Source organism: Cricetulus griseus, chromosome 6 (genome assembly GCF_003668045.3).
Source record: "Cricetulus griseus strain 17A/GY chromosome 6, alternate assembly CriGri-PICRH-1.0, whole genome shotgun sequence".
In the NCBI taxonomy this organism is placed as follows: domain Eukaryota; kingdom Metazoa; phylum Chordata; class Mammalia; order Rodentia; family Cricetidae; genus Cricetulus; species Cricetulus griseus.
This window is the reverse complement of record NC_048599.1, coordinates 20,968,226-20,986,219: the sequence shown is the minus strand read 5'-3', so window position 1 is coordinate 20,986,219 and position 17,994 is coordinate 20,968,226. Positions and strand designations below refer to the sequence as shown.

Genomic DNA, 17,994 nt, shown 5'->3' with positions numbered 1-17,994 from the left:
CTATATAGTGAATATTTTTGTCCATCAAAATAATGCTAAAGCATGCGATCAGAGCTTTGAACAGGGCATCCCCCCCCTCTCTCTGTTGAGAATGGCATCCACCATCCCCCAACAGAAAACCACTTCACTGGGATGACGTGGCTGTGTCCGCTCCAGGCTAGGTTTTATGTGCCATCCACAAAGTCCTGTGTCAAGGCTCCCATCACTGAGCCTATTCATCTCAGCAGTCATTCACTGAGTCATTTATTTATCCAGCAGATTCCAGTGAGGCCACAACCTTCAGGTGCCATGCTCCATTTGACGTGGCTCTATTCACCTGTGTCTGCTGTGGAGGTCCAGGGTTGGCCCCTCAGAACTGTTGGGAAAGATATTCATTCAGTGAATGAAATACTCATTGCTTGTTTGTGAAGTCCCAGGTGTGCAGGGAGGTGGAAGGCCAAATAGGCTAGACTGGGAAGACACAAAATGGTTTGGGTTGGGGTATGCCAAAAGTCATAGGTTCATCTAGTAGGACTTCCTATAAAGTGAATGGAGCTAAAGCACAGAATCTTAAAAACTGCAACATTACAGCATTGACTGTGGGAGGAGCCTTAAAGTCCCCTCTGAGCAAGGTGGCTTTGGCAGGGTTCCCTTCTCACTCACCAGTAGAAATATATTTTGTTTGCTACACAAAATTGTAAGTCAAGTTCCATTTCCCATGTGATGATTAGTAAATATTTATATTACAATTATTTGTGTGTGTGTGTGTGTGTGTGTGTGTACATATGTGCCATAGCAGAGAACAGTTTGCATGAGTTATTTCTCTTCTTCCATTCTGTGAGACCTAGAGATGGAACCCAGGTTGTCAGGTTTGGTGGCAAGTGTCTTTACTGGCTGAGCCATTTCCCTGGCTACAGCCATGTGACAACTTAGATTGGGGCTTTGGCATTCACTCATCCTGGTTAGTCAGCAGTAACTGAGACAATGTGCTATAGCATCTGCTGACTCCTGGCTAGATTTTATGAGAGGACCATTAGAACTTTGAAACCAAGGAAACACAAGCCTTTGGGGAGGACAGTGTGAGCCAGTGCGTCTGGAGAACAGTGTGAACCAGTGCGTCTGGAGGACAGTGTGAACCAGTGCGTCTGGAGGACAGTGTGAACCAGTGCGTGTGGAGGACAGTGTGAAACAGTGCATCTGGAGGACAGTGTGAACCAGTGGGTCTGGAGGACAGTGTGAACCAGTGGGTCTGGAGGACAGTGTGAGCCAGTGCGTCTGGAGGACAGTGTGAGCCAGTGCGTGTGGAGGACAGTGTGAGCCAGTGCGTGTGGAGGACAGTGTGAGCCAGTGTGTCTGGAGGACAGTGTGAGCCAGTGCGTCTGGAGGACAGTGTGAGCCAGTGCGTGTGGAGGACAGTGTGAGCCAGTGCGTCTGGAGAACAGTGTGAAACAGTGCGTCAGGAGGACAGTGTGAGCCAGTGTGTCTGGAGGACAGTGTGAAACAGTGCGTCAGGAGGACAGTGTGAGCCAGTGCGTCTGGAGGACAGTGTGAACCAGTGGGTCTGGAGGACAGTGTGAACCAGTGCATCTGGAGGACAGTGTGAGCCAGTGCGTGTGGAGGACAGTGTGAGCCAGTGCGTCTGGAGGACAGTGTGAGCCAGTGTGTCAGAAGGACAGTGTGAGCCAGTGCATCTGGAGGACAGTGTGAGCCAGTGCATCTGGAGGACAGTGTGAACCAGTGCATCTGGAGGACAGTGTGAGCCAGTGCGTGTGGAGGACAGTGTGAGCCAGTGCGTGTGGAGGACAGTGTGAACCAGTGCGTGTGGAGGACAGTGTGAACCAGTGCATCTGGAGGACAGTGTGAGCCAGTGCGTGTGGAGGACAGTGTGAACCAGTGCGTCTGGAGGATAGCCAGCCAGTGCCCTCTAGTAGAGAGCATGTGTAGTTTCACAGTGGGGGTGACATATGTTGTGTATCTATTAGCTGTGGCTTGGTTTCCCAAAAGCAGGGTGGATTCAGCCATCCTAGCCATTACTTCATCAGATCATTCAGCTTTCTGTGGACCAATGATGTGCTGAGTAATTTTGACCTCTTTGGAGATTAGTATTGACTCGTACTGACTGCCACAAAGAAAGCAGTGTTTACTGTGAAAAAAAAGTTACAAGCAAAATTCACCTGCTCCTTCCACCTGCAACCCACAAGGACAGTCACCAAGAACGGTTTAGTGCACATCCTATAGGATGTTATTATTTGTGAATACACACCAACATGTATGTATAATGTACATGCAATGGTTCATGTTGTCAGTTTGACAGGATCTGGAATTACTAGGAGACAGAACCCAACACAACTGTGAAGACTTGTTGACATTCTTCCAAGTATGCCTGTGAGGGGTTACCTTGATTGGGGCTGAAGACCTACCATAAAGGAGGAGGCACTATTCCCTGGACAACATCTAAAAGAGGAAGCTGTCTTGGGTACACACACCTTTAATCCCAACCCTCAGGAGGCAGAGGCAGACAGAGCTCTGTAAATTCAAGGCCAGCCTGCTCTTAGCCTCCTTATACGGTTCCAGGTCAGTCAATGTTACATCATGATTCCCCGTTTCAAGATAGATAAATAAAAATAAAAGAGAGGAATCAAGCTGAGCACAGGTATCCCTCCCTCTGGCTTCCTGGATGCACCAGTGTGCCCAAGCTCCTTCACCTTGGGTTCCCCACCATGATGGGCTATGTTCTCCAAAGTACGCCAAAGTAAATGCCTCCATCTGTAAGCTGCTTTTGTCAGAGGTCTTAACACAGGTCTTGTCTTAGCAGGAAGAGTAACTAAGACAATATACAAGGATCCTTTCATGTTCTAACTGCATGTGTATACACGTGCATTATTCGCTGGCGTGTGGTATAGACTATCAGTGAAAGACCTTTCCCACTTTACGATAACTGCTGAAGACAGGTTGAAGTTGCCTCTTCTCACATTTCCTTTTGTTCCTTGTTAGGTCTCCTCTGGGTGAAATTTGGGGTCCTTTTCCTGGCTCTTGTTTTGGAGGGAACTGTGGTAAAGTGTACTGCAGTGTTCTCAGCCATGAATCTCTGGAGATTTATCCTAAGGACAAGCTTGCAGAACAGGAGTCACTGATCCTAAGAGGTAGACTTTGAGAGCATTGAAATATGTCCTCAGGGGCGTTCCAGGAAAGCTATGCCTCTTACAGTCTCAGGAAGGTCCTTATGTCCTTGTTTTTAACTTTTATTTCATTATCAGGGGTGTATGGCCTGCTGTGTGCCACAGCACACAGGTGGGGTTGAGAACTTGCATCCTTGCATCCTTGTTTTTAATTTTTATTTTCTGATCAGGTATGTGCACTGTTGTGTGCCACAACACACACATGGGGTTAGGAGGACCACTGTGTGTTGGAGCAGGCTCTGTCTTTCCTCTTTTATGTGGGTCCTGGGAATCAATCTTAAGCCATTAGGCTTGCACAGCAAGCTCCTCTACCCTCTGTGCCATCTCGATGGCCCCATTTCTTGGTATTCTTTTTTGTTTTTTTTCAAAAAGACATCGTGTCTTGAGCCAGGTATGGTGGCACACTTCTTTAATCCCAGCACTCGGGAGGCAGAGGCACAGCATTCTGTGAGTTTGGGGTCAGCCTGGTCTACAAAAAGAGTTCCAGGACAGCCAGGGCTATACAGAGAAACCCTATCATGAAAAAACAACAACAACAACAACAACAAAACCCAACAAAACAACAAACAACAAACACCTCACAAAAAAACAGGGTCTCACTGTGCAGTTATGCCTATCCTGGGACTCACTATGTAGACCAGGTTAGCCTTGAACTCATAGAGATCTATCTGCCTGCCTCTACCTCTAGAATGTTGGGATTAAAGGTGTGTGCCACCATGCCTGGATCGTTATTGACATTATTGTTTAGTAATTTTTGTTCATTGATCCAAATAAAGTTCTTGTAATGAGTGTAAATGTGTGTGTGTGTGTGTGTGTGTGTGTGTGTGTGTGTGTGTGTGTGTGTACTAAAACTCATAATGTAAGTGAGGACAACCTTGAACTCTGATCTTCCTGCCTCAGAGTGCTGGGATTGCCGGTGTGCATACCGCCACACTGTTTACATCGTTTTAGGGATCTGACAGTGCACTCGAGGCAGGCCTTCTACCAACTGAGCTACAGCCCCAGCCCCATAATTCACCTTTTATAGATGACGGTGGATAAGTTGAACAACTTTTCCCACGCTCAGTGTCTGGCAGGGTTTCCAAGCTGGAGCCAAGAGGCAGGAAGACCCATTTTGATCTTAGACCAACTATCAGATTCCCCACATCAATAATAGCTAGGTAACTTGGCTGACGACACCTAAGCCAAATCACCCTTAACCTGCTCAACTCCTAATTAAGTCACGTGTAGCTCAGGTCTCTGCCACTGAGCTCAATGTCAACTGATCTTCAGATATTAAGAGTCCTCTGTCTGAAGATGCAAGATCTGAATGAATCACCGGCACACTATTCAAATGACAAGGTCAACTTGCTTCTCACATGCCAGCTGTGGGCCTCTGAGGGCCATTACTCAACCTCTCTGAGCCTAATTTTCTTTGGATCTAAATGGTTGTGGCCAGCAGTGCCTACATGGGTTCATTGTGAGGCTAAAATGGAGTCTATGCTTGGCACAGTGCCTGATATACAGGACGTGAAGATGCACCTCAGCTACCAGTGGTCAGCGGGAACATGCTTGGAGGCTGTTTCCATGGGAACAGTGCATCCAGCCCCTGCTGACTTCCTGCAGTGGCAGTTTGACTTAGAGTTCCGAATCTACACCCTTCTTGCAAAAGACCTCTCTTCTCTAAGCCTGTCTTTTTGGTACTCAACTTGGTGCCATTCTGAGAGGGGTTGTCATTCACATGAACATCCTTGGGGATCTCCACTGCGGCCCACAGAGGTGGACAGAAGCACCAAGGCCACAGCCTGGTCCTTGGATGCTGGTCCTCTGTTGCTCACCACTGCTCTGGGATTTTTATCCTGCCTGGCAGTGTGGACCCTGGTTACATCCTTCTCTGCCAGGCACCCCTAACTCTACCAATTCCTCAGCAGACGCTTATGGAGTGTGAGTGCCTTTGTCTTGATTCATGATCTGAGGGTTCCCTTGGCTGTCTGTCATTCTGATGAGTGCAATATTTCACCAGCTTTAATTTGCATTTTCCTGATCACTGTGGGTTCTGTATCCCTTCATAGAGAGCACTGACACTCCGTCTTCAAAGCAAGTAGAATATGTCAGCTTTCCTAGCCTATCGATATTTTATTATTGGTTTCTGGGAACTCTATGTAATTGGATAAAATGCTGCCATTTCCTTTTTAATTACATTTACTTATTTATTTAGGGGGGCATGTTTAGGGTTGGAGCTAGAGTTTCACTTGAGGTATCTTTTTGTTTTGTTTTTTGTTTGTTTCTATTTTTGTTTTTGTTTTTGTTTTTTTCCAGAGTTTCACTGTGTAGCTCTGGCTGTCCTGGAACTCATTCTGTAGACCAGGCTGGCCTCGAACTCACAGAGGTCCACCTACCTCTGCCTCCTGAGTGCTGGGATTAAAGGCAGGTAGTACCACCTCCCGGCTTCCAGTTTATTTTTTGACATAGGGTCTCTCACTAGATAAGCTTGCTGTTTTCGATGGTCTGGCTGGCTAAGGAGCCTCCGACTCCTCTCATCTCCAACCATCACCCAGTACCGGATTATAGGCACACATTACTACACCCGTTTTTCTGGTAGGTGTTGGGGATCCAAACTCAGGTCGTCAAGTTGCATTTTACCCACTGAGCCATCTCCCCACCCTGACAGTCTGGCTCTTAAGCCCTTGAATATCTGGGAGGAAGGGTGAAGGGTGAGAACCCTGAAGTAAAGGCCCTGTGGCAAGGCAAGGGTTACAAGCCTGTGGGGTGGGGGGGGGGTAAGAAGTGGGGCACATTTCCCACAGTGACACTGACTTCTGACTTCTTTCAAGAACAGGTGTTAGGGAAGCAAGGATGGGCCCTGTGAGACCCAAGCCACTAAGCATCTGCTAAATGTTGGTCATCTACATGCATGTCACTGTTTGGAGAGAAAAACCTACAAATCATAGAGATTAAAAAAAAATAACATTGTGTATGGGTGTGATGTTTGCATGTGCATGTATTTCCTGTGTGCCTATGTGTATAGGAGTGATTGCGCATGTGTGCTCATGTGTCTAGGCCAGAGGTTAATGTCAGGTGTCTTCCTCTATTGGGCTCTACCAGGAGCTAACTGACTGACCGGCCTGTCTGGTCAGCAAGCCCTGAGATCTGTCTTTCTATGTACCCCAAAGTAATGCTAGGGTCCCAGATGTGCACACCATGCTTGGCTTTTACCTGGATTCTGGGGACCTGAGCTCAGGTCCCCAGACTTGCACAGGAAGCACTTTACCCTCTCAGAGATTTTAAAAGCTCCCGAAACTCCTTCCCCAAAGTCAGCTGAGACATATTGCAGCCCAGCAGCCATGCCCCCCGGGGTCCCCTGGGTTTGTTAGGCCATCAGGGCACAGGGAAGACTGTGGTGGGATTTGGGGTGTGGAGCCTGTTTAATATGGTTAATGATATATCTTTCACCTGGTAGGTCCAAAATATTTTAGCATGTGACCCATATGAAAAATTTTTTTCAAGACAGGGTTTCTCAGTAGTTATGGAGCCAATCCTGGAACTCACTCTGTAGACCAGGCTGGCCTTGAACTCACAGAGATCCACCTGCCTCTGCCTCTGGAGTGCTGGAATTAAAGGCATTTGCTACCATCACCCAGCCCAATATGAAATTTTAACAGACATTTTACACTTCAAACATGGAGTCTTCTAAATCTGGCTCCTGGTTTCCTTTTATAGCAACATCCACTGTGATGCTGTGTTCTCCTGTGGGAGCCTCCGTGTTCATTGAGAGCACAGAGTCACAGCTAGGCAGTGGCTTCCTGCTCCCAAGGTGCCCTAAACACACCCCAATGCTGTGGGAGCTCCTTTTCTCCATGTGACAAGGTACCCAACAGGAGCAATGCAAGAAAAATAGGCTTCATCTAGCCCCATGGTTTCAGGGAACAGAGACGTAAGCAGAGAAAGATGATTGCTAGTGTGTGTGTGTGTGTGTGTGTGTGTGTGTGTGTGTGTGTGTGTGTGTGTGTGTGCACTTGCAATGAGGTTCAGAGTGTGTACTATACATTGTGCAATAAGGATGTGACTCCAAAGGTATGCCATTCTCACTGTGGTCCTGGGCCGAGTGATGACAGTGTGTGAAATGTGGAGAATTTGTGTCTGCGGACATACTTATGGAAGGGTATGCACCCAAGCTTCCCTGCCATGGCCATGGTTGCGTCCTGAGATCACTGCTCAGTGTCTGCTCTCAGAGGACTGATACCTGCCCTACTTTGAATTTGAGTCACTCATTAGGGTCGGAAATTGGAATATGTGACCTGTGTGCCCTTCTGGTGGAATGTGTGTGGCATCTGGGAATGTGTCTGAGTGGGGATATGTGGGCTCCTTCCCCTCTTGGCAGAGTTGTTTGGTTGCTCAGCAGTGGACTGTATTAGTCAGCTATTGTTTGTGTAACAAATGGCCCCGAACTCAGCATCAGTCTTTTTTTTTTCAATGTAATTCTATTTTTATTTAATAATTTAGACTTAATAATCCAAAACAGCTATCCTGAATCTTCAGCTATCAGCTTTAATTTTTTTGTTTTGTTTTTTTGAGACAGGGTTTCTCTGTGTAGCTTTTGGAGCCTATCCTGGCACTCGCTCTGGAGACCAGGCTGGCCTGGAACTCACAGAGATCCGCCTGCCCCTGCCTCCCGAGTGCTGGGATTAAAGGCATGTGCCACCAACGCCCAGCCAGCTTTAATTTTTTATTAAACCAAATATTCTTGGTTTTATAAACCAAATATCTTAAATCAGCTAAATTATTATCCACTCTTGGTAATAACATGGTATTTGTTTTTACTTTTATATTTGCCTTGCCATTCTGACATGTTTATGTTACTACAACAAGTGAGAGTTAGACTACTATCAGCATCAGTCTTTTACAAGAGCAACAGCCATTTGTTCTTATTCAAGTGTCTGAGTTTGTCTGAGGTTAGCTAATCTAGCCTAGGCTCTACAGGGCTTGCTCCAAAGCCAAAGGCGTTAACACAGCATCCAGCCATTCATTCCTCCATTGTCATCTCTGGCCATCACCGTTTGTCCTTCTTCCTCTTCATCCCTAGCCTTTCTCTTCCTCTGACTGCCTGCTCAGCAGAGCAAACCTTGGTGCTGGCCCGTCAGTGACGGCCTACTGCACTCCCAGAATGCCCCATCAGGACCTGTCTCAATCTATTTATCATTGCGTAACAGTAATTATGAGACAAGAGGAAGCTCCCAAACAGACCAGTGGCCCTGTGGCTGGTGTGACAGACAGGGATTTCGGCTGATAGGGCCAAGATGGCTATGTGTAGGCTGGTGGCATTCCCTCTCCATCCAGGCACTGTATCCAGCCAATGAAAGAGAAGCCACACCTAGCACAGGAGACTTGCCTAGGACTTGAGAACATGGTCTGTGAGGTCAGAATGCCTGGGCTGTCCTTGTTTGGCAGGAAATCTTGGATGAACTATCTTCTTGTTCTGTACCTCTGCTTTCTCATCTGCAGGATGAGGTAATAACAGTGGGAAGTAGTGAGGACCGAATGAATTGACCTGTGTGAATGAGGAGTGCCCCCATCCACAGTGATATGATGTGTCCTAGGCAACGTTTGGCACATTCTCGTTGTCACAACAGAGGGATGCTTGATGTCCAGTTGGACAGAAGGCACTAATGCAAGGGATGTCCCTCACTACAAACAAGTGACCCACTAAGTGCCAGCTTGGAAAACCATACTGTGGGGTTCAGAGCACAGCCATGCACAGGCAAATGTCAGTTCTCTGGGGACCTGTGTTAGGGTCAACTGTCACTATAGCCACATCACCTATGTTTGTGACAAGAGCCTATTCCTTATGTCAATGTCCTCTAACATTTATGGTGAGGCTAATGGTGCCGCTGCTGTGACTACAGTCAGTGTTGGTGCAGCGTAAGGGCTCTTATTCCCTGGGTGCCAGGCTGAACCACCTATCCTGCTCCGGCCTTAGTTGCTGCTGGAAAGGAGCCCCAGCCACACCTCCACCTGCTCACCAGGTTGTGCCACATTCTTGGTCCCCAAGTCACGTTGACCTTGGCCTCTGAGGAGTTTCTCCCTTCCCTCACGTGGGCCCTTAGCCTTTTGTGTGTTCGTGCCTCTGTACCCTGCTCTGCAGCCAAGGTCTTTGCCACTGCTGGCTAGCTGGTAAGATTGCAGGGCCAAAACCTGTCTTCACTCTGCATTTTACAGTTACAGAAACAAGGCTGGGGAGGAACAGATACATCCACTGTCTCCACTGTCACACAAAATGGGTGAGGTTGGAACTCCACCAAGGACCAAGGCCACTGGAGAAAAAGGAAGTGTCAGAGGGAGCTCAGAGAAGAGGCTTTGCTGTGGGGCAGCCAAGGCATTCAGATCCCCTCAGCTACACCCAGGGTCCCTAAACCATCTAGCGCAGCTATTAAGAGCCAGGGAATAGTTCAGTAGATAGAGTATTTGCCACACGGGCAGACCCTGAGTTCATTCCCCAGCACCCAGGCACATGGACCCACATCTGTAATGTGGAACACTAAGGAGGCAGAACCAGGTGGAGCCCCGGAGCTCAGTGACCAACCAATCAACCTAGCTGAATCAGTGAGCTTCAGGCTCAATGAATGACCCTGTCTCGAATAATAAGGTAGAAGGCAGGTGTGGTGGGGCACACCTTTAATCCCAGAACTCGGGAGGCAGAGGCAGGCAGGTCTCTGAGTTTGGATACAGAGAAACCCTGTCTCAAAGTACTCTAATAATAATAATAATAATAAATAATGATAAGGTGGAAACTGACTGAGGCAGAATTCCACACCACACAGCCACACACAAACATTACATATACATATACTGCACACATACCACATACCAAGAGCTTTGGAACCTGAAACCTGGTATTGGGTTATGGCTCTGTCCCTTGATTATTGGGTAAGTCTGTGTGGGTTCCACTCATCTCCTTGTCTGTAAAATGGGGGAAATTGTGTCCCCCACATGGGGCTGATAGATCACCTTGAAATTTGGCTAGGTCTGCTGTTGGGCATGTGCGCATGCTCAGTAATGTTTAAAATGGCAATGGGAACTGCAGGTAGCCATGCCTTGCATGCCTGTGCACACCATGCAGCAACAAGACACTGGTAACAGACCAAGGGCTGCTGTGAGGCTCTGAGAAAATAAATTCCATAATGTTCTAAACTTGCCCCTTCTTGCTAAAAGGGGCTTCATGGCCACATGGCATGATGTGGTCTCAGGAACTGCACGGTGCCGTTCCTTCCCATTCTCTCCCTCATCCTCTGACCCCTGTGGAAAATTCACCCTGAGGGATGACTGCTCCCCTCTCTCTGCTTTGCTAGTACAGGGTGCCACGGTAGATGGCCCTTGTCTGAGCTTAGTTTCTCCAGTTTTCAAAGTGTCAGGAAAACACACAGATGCAGGTAATTTCTAAATGCTTTTAGAGGCAGCTAAGAGCAGAGCTGTGTGCCAGCATGGGGTGCAAACAGACTCCCAGGTGGCATTGGCTCTGGCCTTCTGGAAAAGCATAAACAGAGCACAGCAGCCAATTTTATCATTAACTGGGAATTGATCTCCAATTAGGATGCTTCTGCTGGGAGAAAATGGCCAGCCCTCCCTCTTTCTCCAGGCCCTGACACACTCATACTTGAGTGTGTTTGGGGGTTGAATTGTTGACAGCTCCAGATGGAGCTCAGTGACAGGGAAGGCACAGTTGGGGTCCTGGGCTGAGGTACAGGAAGGACAAATGATGGAAATGATCTTCATTCACGAACGATTGAAATTCCAAGATGGTGGAACTGGAGGTATGGTTCCATTAGTGCTCATTCAGCTTGCACAGGGTCCTGGGTTTGATCCTCAGCACCACAGAAAACTGGATGTGGTAGTATACTACTGTAACACCAACACTCTAGAAGTTCAGGGTCATCCTCTGCTTTGTTATGTAGTGAGTTTGAATCCAACCTGGGCTACATGAGATCCAGTCTCAAAAAAAAATTTTTTTTCAATATGGTATCAGCAGAACATGAAGCCAGGAGTGGAAACTTCCTCTGCACACTCTTGTTGTAGAATATTATTTTAAGGTGTGTTACATTTGTTTATGCTCTGGAACATTTGTTTAACGATTTAGAGATGTGTTGTTTTTGCTTGTGCTGCATTTGTTTAAGTCAGTGAAGCTGTGATTCTTTGCCTGATGGTCTAATAAAGAGCTGAATGGCCAATAGCAAAGCAGGAGAAAGGATAGGCGAGGCTGGCAGGCAAAGAGAATAAATAGAAGGAGAACTCTGGAAAGAGAGGGAGCAAGAGAATAAGGAGAAGAGGGTGCTAGGGGCTGGCCCAGTCAGCCATGGAGTAAGAGTGAAAGTAAGATATATAGAAGTCACAGAGAAACCCTGTCTCGAAAAACTTAGAGAGAGAGAGAGAGAGAGAGAGAGAGAGAGAGAGAGAGAGAGAGAAGTAAGAAAAGGGAAAAGCCCAAGCCCAGAGGCAAAAGGTAGATGAGATAATTTAAGACAAGCTGGCAAGAAACAAACCAAGCTAAGGCTGGGCATTTATAATTAAGAATAAGCCTTTCTGTGTGATTTATTTGGGAGCTGGCTGGTGGGCCCCCAAAAGAGTAAAGAGTAAAGAGCAAAGAGTAATAAGAGTAAAAAACCAACAACAGCACACTCTCCACCCTGGGTGGTTGTATAATTAGGCATACACATAGCTGGCCTTGGATCCTGGATCACACCTCCATAATTTAGGAATATTCCAATGTTGGGAGCTCAGAATGGGGACAGCAGCTCCAGAGACCCCCACAAGAAAGGAGGCCAAACAATGAGAGCAAAGTCAACAAACAGGGACAAAAATCTACTACAACAGTCCATTTTGAAGGCAATTTGGCAAGACATGCCATTATCGCACAACTCTTTGGTTGAGCAATTCTACTTCTAGAAGTCTCTCCCATGCTTACCTTTGCACAAAGGAAATAAACCGCACTTGGCAATGACTCTTCCTTGGGAGCCTCCACCCTTTACCAGAGACATCAATGCCTCTGTGGCCGAGACTCCTGTGTGGCTGGAAAGGAAGCTGAGCTCTAGCACTTGACTGAAGGGTGAATCCAGGTCACGCTGTGTGAAGAATAGGGCATTTGACCCAGGCTAAAGGAACCCGAGGAGAAATTCCCCGCACCTTTGTGTCAGGGTCCCCAGGGGTGATGTGGAGTAAGGTCGGTGGCAAAATTCCCTGCTTTACTTGTTTCTGCAAGAATGCTTGGAATGACTGCAAGCTGGTTCGTGAGGAGAAATAAGTCTCCGGGTATTTCCATCTAAAACTCGTGATCCTCCTGCCTCAGCCTCCTGAGGAGTGGCATGGTAGGCATGTGTCACCAGCTCAGAAAGGTCTTTGAAAGGCAAGCAGCACCGGCTCTGGATCCTGAGCTTGGACATGATATGGGCATGCTGGAGTCGCAACTCACATGCATTTGCACTGTGTGGGTCAATGGGGTCTCATGTGTTCACAGAGTTGTGCAACCATCACCATAAGCCACTGCAGAGCCTTTGGTCACCCCAGTAGAAACAAGGCTCTCCTCTGCAGTCACTCACAGTGCTGTGGCAGGCGTGGCTATGCTGTTCCAGCTGCCACGTAATGTCCACTTGAAAATGTCAGAGCTTCCCAGTGCCTGACATTGAGACTTGCCTTCTCTAGGCTGTCATTTTAAATGGTCTCTACCACAAGATGGTCGGGGCTCACATGAGAGGAGTGTGCTGCCTCTGTATCGGGTAGTCTGCACTTTGAGGAGGAGATGGACTTTGCAGTGACATGGGGGAATGGAAGATGAGCTAAAATAGCGTAAACTCCACGACTTCAATGCCAGGGGCTTAGTGGGAAACAGCTACCTAAGAGGCCAGCTTGTCTTACCAGGTTCACGTTTCTCACAGTGCTTGCTCGCTTGGGTGGTTGCTGGGTTTGGGTTTTGCTGTGTTCCTGTACAGTTACAGGTGTAAAAGTTCCCACCATAGACTCTTTCCAAATTCATTCCCCCTTTCCAGAATGCATCTTAATCCAAAAGTAATATTGGAATCATTGTCTTTGTTAATGCTCATCCAACATTTGCCCAGCCTGTGTTTATTTGCTCACCCCCTGCCCCGTGTGGTGTGTGTGTGTGTGTGTGTGTGTGTGTGTGTGTGTGTGTGTGTGTGTGTGTGTTCTGTGCTGGGGACTGAACCTAGAGCCTTGTACATGTCAGGCAAACACTCTACAATGGAGCTATATCCCCAGCCAACATTCCTTCTACTTTTAACCTTTGCCATTTTGTATTTTGTGCCTACTTATTTGTATTTGTGTGTGGATGTGTGCTTGCATATATGTGCATGTGGAGGCCAGAGGTTGACACACAGGGTGTCTGCCTTGATTGCTCTCTACCTTATACAAGGATGTGGGATCTCTCACCTGAACTCAGAATTTGCTAAATTGGTGAGTCTAGTTAGCTAGCTTGCTTGCCCCTGGGAATCAACGGTCTCTGCCTTCTGAGTGCCAGGGTTATGGGCCCAGAACTGATTTGGGTGCTGGTGATTTGAATTCCAGTCCTTTGTGGGGTGCCACTACTCTCCTGTCTTTGCAAAGCAGCATCCTCATGATCTCTTTGTTAACTGAGCATTTAGGGTTTTTTGTTTGTAGGCGGTTTTGTTGTTGTTTGGACAGTTCAAAGCTTGAAGAGCTTATTGCTTTCATTAGGGGTTATGAATACTAAGGTAAACAATACTAAGTTCAAACAGCTGTTAAATCTTCTAGATATACTCACTTCACATTTGAGGAATCTAGCGGTATTGTCATTGATACAACCAGTTAAAGGCCCAACCACTTGTGGGTAGCAGGGTCGGTGTGTTTGGGGCACTTTTAGCACCAAGGTCCCTGAAGCCTCTGGCTCTGATGGAAGCATAGAAGCATCATCTCAAGCTCATTGGTCGTCCTCAGCTGTCATTTACTGGGACCAGGAGCCTGACTCTGTCTTGTTTTGGAGTTATCAGTCTACATGAAGTGGAAATTCGTTCTATGTTGTGTGGAGAGACAAGGAGGGTCAAGGGTGGGATGCAGAAGTCCCCAAGGACAAACTGCACAGTCTGGGTCATGAGAGTCTTGGGATTGGGACCTTGACTCCCATCTCTCATGGCTGCAGAGGCCAGTCTCCTGGGTGATTCTAGGTTTTATCTGACCATCACCCAAAACAAGGACCACTGGCCCTGAGAAGTTCTTGGCATCAGCAGCATTGAAGAGGCCAAGGGTCCCAGTCAATTTACTGAGAGCCAGTCTCTGGTATCTGGAGAGGCACTAACTTCAGGACAGTGAGAGCCGAGTCTGGCCTGATACCCCCCTTTCACTTGTGCAGCCCTGGCCCCTCTATAGGCCCTACAAATCTGCAACAGCGTCCTCTGAGGCCACGCCCTGCTGACTGCTCCCACTCCCGGCTGTCCTGGGCAGAGAGTTTGTCCATGGATGGCTTCTGGATGGAGGTGGAACGAATCCAACAGAAGGGCGAAGCAAAGGAGGAGGCCAGTGGTGGAAGCAGAAGTCAACTCCTAGAAGGTGAGGAATCCTGGCTGACCTGCAAGGTGGATGTTAGGGCCTTATTCCAGGCGAGGAATGTGTCAGGACCCACATATGACGAGACATGCAGGATTTCTTCTTTGCTTGGACTGTTGCTGTAGTCGCTCCATTTGTTGTAATTTTTTTAAAAGTGGCTGGAGAAAGACGCCATGTGACAGAGTTCAAGTGGAGGGGTTTTTATTAAGGGGGTAAGGATCGTAAAAAAGGGGAAGGTGAGGAGGGGAGAGCAGCCTCCAGGGGCAGGAGCAGAGGGAGAGAGGAAACAGAGGCAGAGGGGAGGGCCACAGACAAAGAGAGGGAAAGAAAGAAAGAGGGATGGGAGGTGAGCAGGGGGCCCTTTTAAAAGGGAACATAATGAATGTGCACAGGTGGTGCTCTTAGTGGCAGCAGCTGAGGGCATATCCTGTCAGACTCCAAAGGCAGCCAGCACAGATGCCTAAATACTAACACCATCGCTTTCCCTGATATATGTTTTCTATGCCATTGTCAAAAGGATCCCTGATAAGGCCAGTCAGTTTGCTCCCTATTTGATGGAATAATTCAGGAAACATCTATCCAGTGTCTCATGTCTGCCAGGTGGTGGATTTTTTTGTTTTGTTTTGTTTTTGTTTTTTTGAGACAGGGTTTCCCTGTGTAGCTCTGGCAGTCCTGGAACTCACTGTGTAGACCAGGCTGGCTTCGAACTCAGAGATCTGCCTGCCTCTGCCTCCTGAGTGCTGGGATTAAAAGTCTGCACCATCATACCCACTGGGATACAATGGAGAACACCACACAGTTTAGGAGGACCTGGCATTCTAGTAGATTCTAAGCACTCTGCACATTACTCAACTACCCCACTGCTTCAGGGCACCAGCAGCATGTATCCCTGTGACCACATCAAAGGTCCCTAAACATGGAGACATAGAGCAGCACCAAGCCATTGCAACATATCTCATGGTTCTGTAGGTGACAGGGCTTGGTTGGGGGGTTTCTTAGGGTCTCTCCTTCAGTGTCAAGTCCAAGGTCATCTGGGTCAGAGCCATCCCAAAGGGCTTCTTACCCCTGTGTTCTGCAGCGAATGTGACCTGGGTCCAGACATCTCTATGTGGCCTCTATGTGTGGCCCAGGCCTCCTCACAACACAGCTTTTGGCTGTGAAGAGTAAGAACCTGGGAAAGAGCCAGAGTGGCTATTCCTGGACAGCCTTGGGAAACTGCTACCATAGCTTTACACTTCCTATTACCCTGTGTGCACCCATATTCCAGGAGAGGGAACTCAAACACCACCTCTTGGTGGGATGACATTTCCCTGGCCCACAAGCCTTTCCAGAACTGGCCTGGGGCCCATCTCCACCTCATTTTCCAGGCTGCTACTCCACCGCTCTCTCCTCTCTCCAGGCCTCCTTGCTGTTTCTGCCCATGAAAGCATACCCCTATCTTTGTCCTCATTATCCCTTCTTTCTAGAATATTCTTTGTCTAGGTACCTTACAGGATCTATGATTGGCCAGTTGCTTGCCTCAGAAGTGGTTTCTGACTTCCCTCTCTATACCATAGCTCTCTGACAACCCCCAGACTCCGGCCCAATGTTATCCATTGCTGTAGCAATCCTCATGCCTTGACATTATCATAGCGTTTGCTCACATACTGCCATCTTCCACCTTCCATGAGGCCAGGGCATCACCAGCCCTTCCCACTTCAGCCTGTGTGCTGGTATCTGGGACAACTGGGCGCCTTCCCATGCCCCATCTTTCCTTGTTCAGCAGGTGAGGGAGTGATAAGTGTGGGACAAGGCTGCCTGCGTGGAAACTTTCCGGTCTGGCCTATGCTTCAGCTTTGCTGACCTTGGGTGGTCAAATAGGCCGTTTGGGACTTTCAGGTCTTTATAGGGAGCCAATGGGCTAGTGCAGGGGCTCCAATAAATGCCAGTCCTTGACAACGCCAGAAGTAGATGTAGGAGACAGGCTTTCTTGCATTATACCACAGCTAGCAAGTACATCAAAAACCAAACACAGGGACTGCAGTCAGAGTGCCGAAGGCTGGAGACTTTTCAGACAACAAAAGAAACACAGGGCTTGTGTAAACTCAGGACAGAGGGAGCCGGGAGCATGCATAGTTCATTATCGTCATTTAGCGTAGGAAGGATGGCTTTTGTTGTGACGTTTTCACACAAGTAGATCGTTCTACTTTGCTCTTACATGCCTCCCACTGACCTCTCCCAACCCTGCTCCTCTTATTGTTCGCATATGACAGGAGACGGTGAGTACTTCACTTAGAGTGAGGATATTGTTCCTTTACAACAGCTTTAAGGTAGTCCCTACTGTTTATTGCTCTTGCTAGCAGCTGGACCGTGAGAAAGGAGCCTAAAAATGGGTCAAATTAAAGTCTCATACAACAGCCAACTTTATTCAGAGCATCAGACAATTTATACTCTGAGGGTTGAGAAGAGTCACTTGAGTAAAGTGTGCAATCACATGGACAAGCCACAAAAACATGTTCTTCCATAGAGGCATAGAAACAAATAATAGCCAGTCGTAACGAGGAATCTGAAGTAAACTCACCCCTATCCCCTACCCCTGGGAGGGGCACAAAAGCACATTCCAAGAGCAATTCCTTGTTTTGAAGAAACTGAGGTCACAAGACTTATGTCTTCTTTTCATGGAGTTTTCTCACGAGCAGTCAGAATTCTCACAATTCTGTTCTTGGACGTGTTCTGACGTCTACAAGTGGCCACGAGGCTCTGCTTGCCTTTGAGTTTTCTTTTCTCCCGTCTCTTTTTGCCAGATGCTGCCAGAGCCTAGGCATGCCTCCTCTGTTACTTTGTGCTTTCCATCAATTCTACAAAGCTCCCTACCCTCCACGCGCCTGCTTGTCCTCTGTGGCTGACCTGCCAACTTAACTTCAACAGCGTGGCCTTTTCTCTCTCTTCTTTCCCTCCTCTGGACAGCAGCTGAGATTTACAGCTTGCCTGACCTAGAATTTTTTCTATTTAGCTCTAATAAAATTGTCCTCAAGCTTAATAATAATAATAATAATAATAATAATAATAATAATAATAATGTAAAAGTGTGATCAATGATTAAGAGCAAAATATTTAGTAAATAATCGTGCAAGGATAGTTAAATCTAGATAAACATTATAAGAATGTATTAGTTGTCTTTCTTAGGGCTATGCTAGAATATCTGACAGAAAAACTATAGTCTTCAAAGATTTACTTTTATTTTATGCATATGGGTGCTTTACCTACTTGTGTTTCTGCACAACATGTGCATGCAGTACCTAAAGAGGCCAGA

At 47.4% G+C, this 17,994-nt stretch overlaps 1 protein-coding gene across 1 annotated transcript in view; it reads left to right on the top strand.

Annotated features, from left to right (window-relative positions):
- The window catches only part of Arhgap40 (Rho GTPase activating protein 40), a 39,295-nt gene that overhangs the window by 2,212 nt on the left and 19,089 nt on the right, over positions 1-17,994 (top strand). Inside the window, exon 2 of the mRNA XM_027421241.2 lies at positions 14,509-14,705. Within this exon, the coding sequence (XP_027277042.1) occupies positions 14,509-14,705 (197 nt within the window). The remainder of the gene's footprint in view (positions 1-14,508; positions 14,706-17,994) is intronic.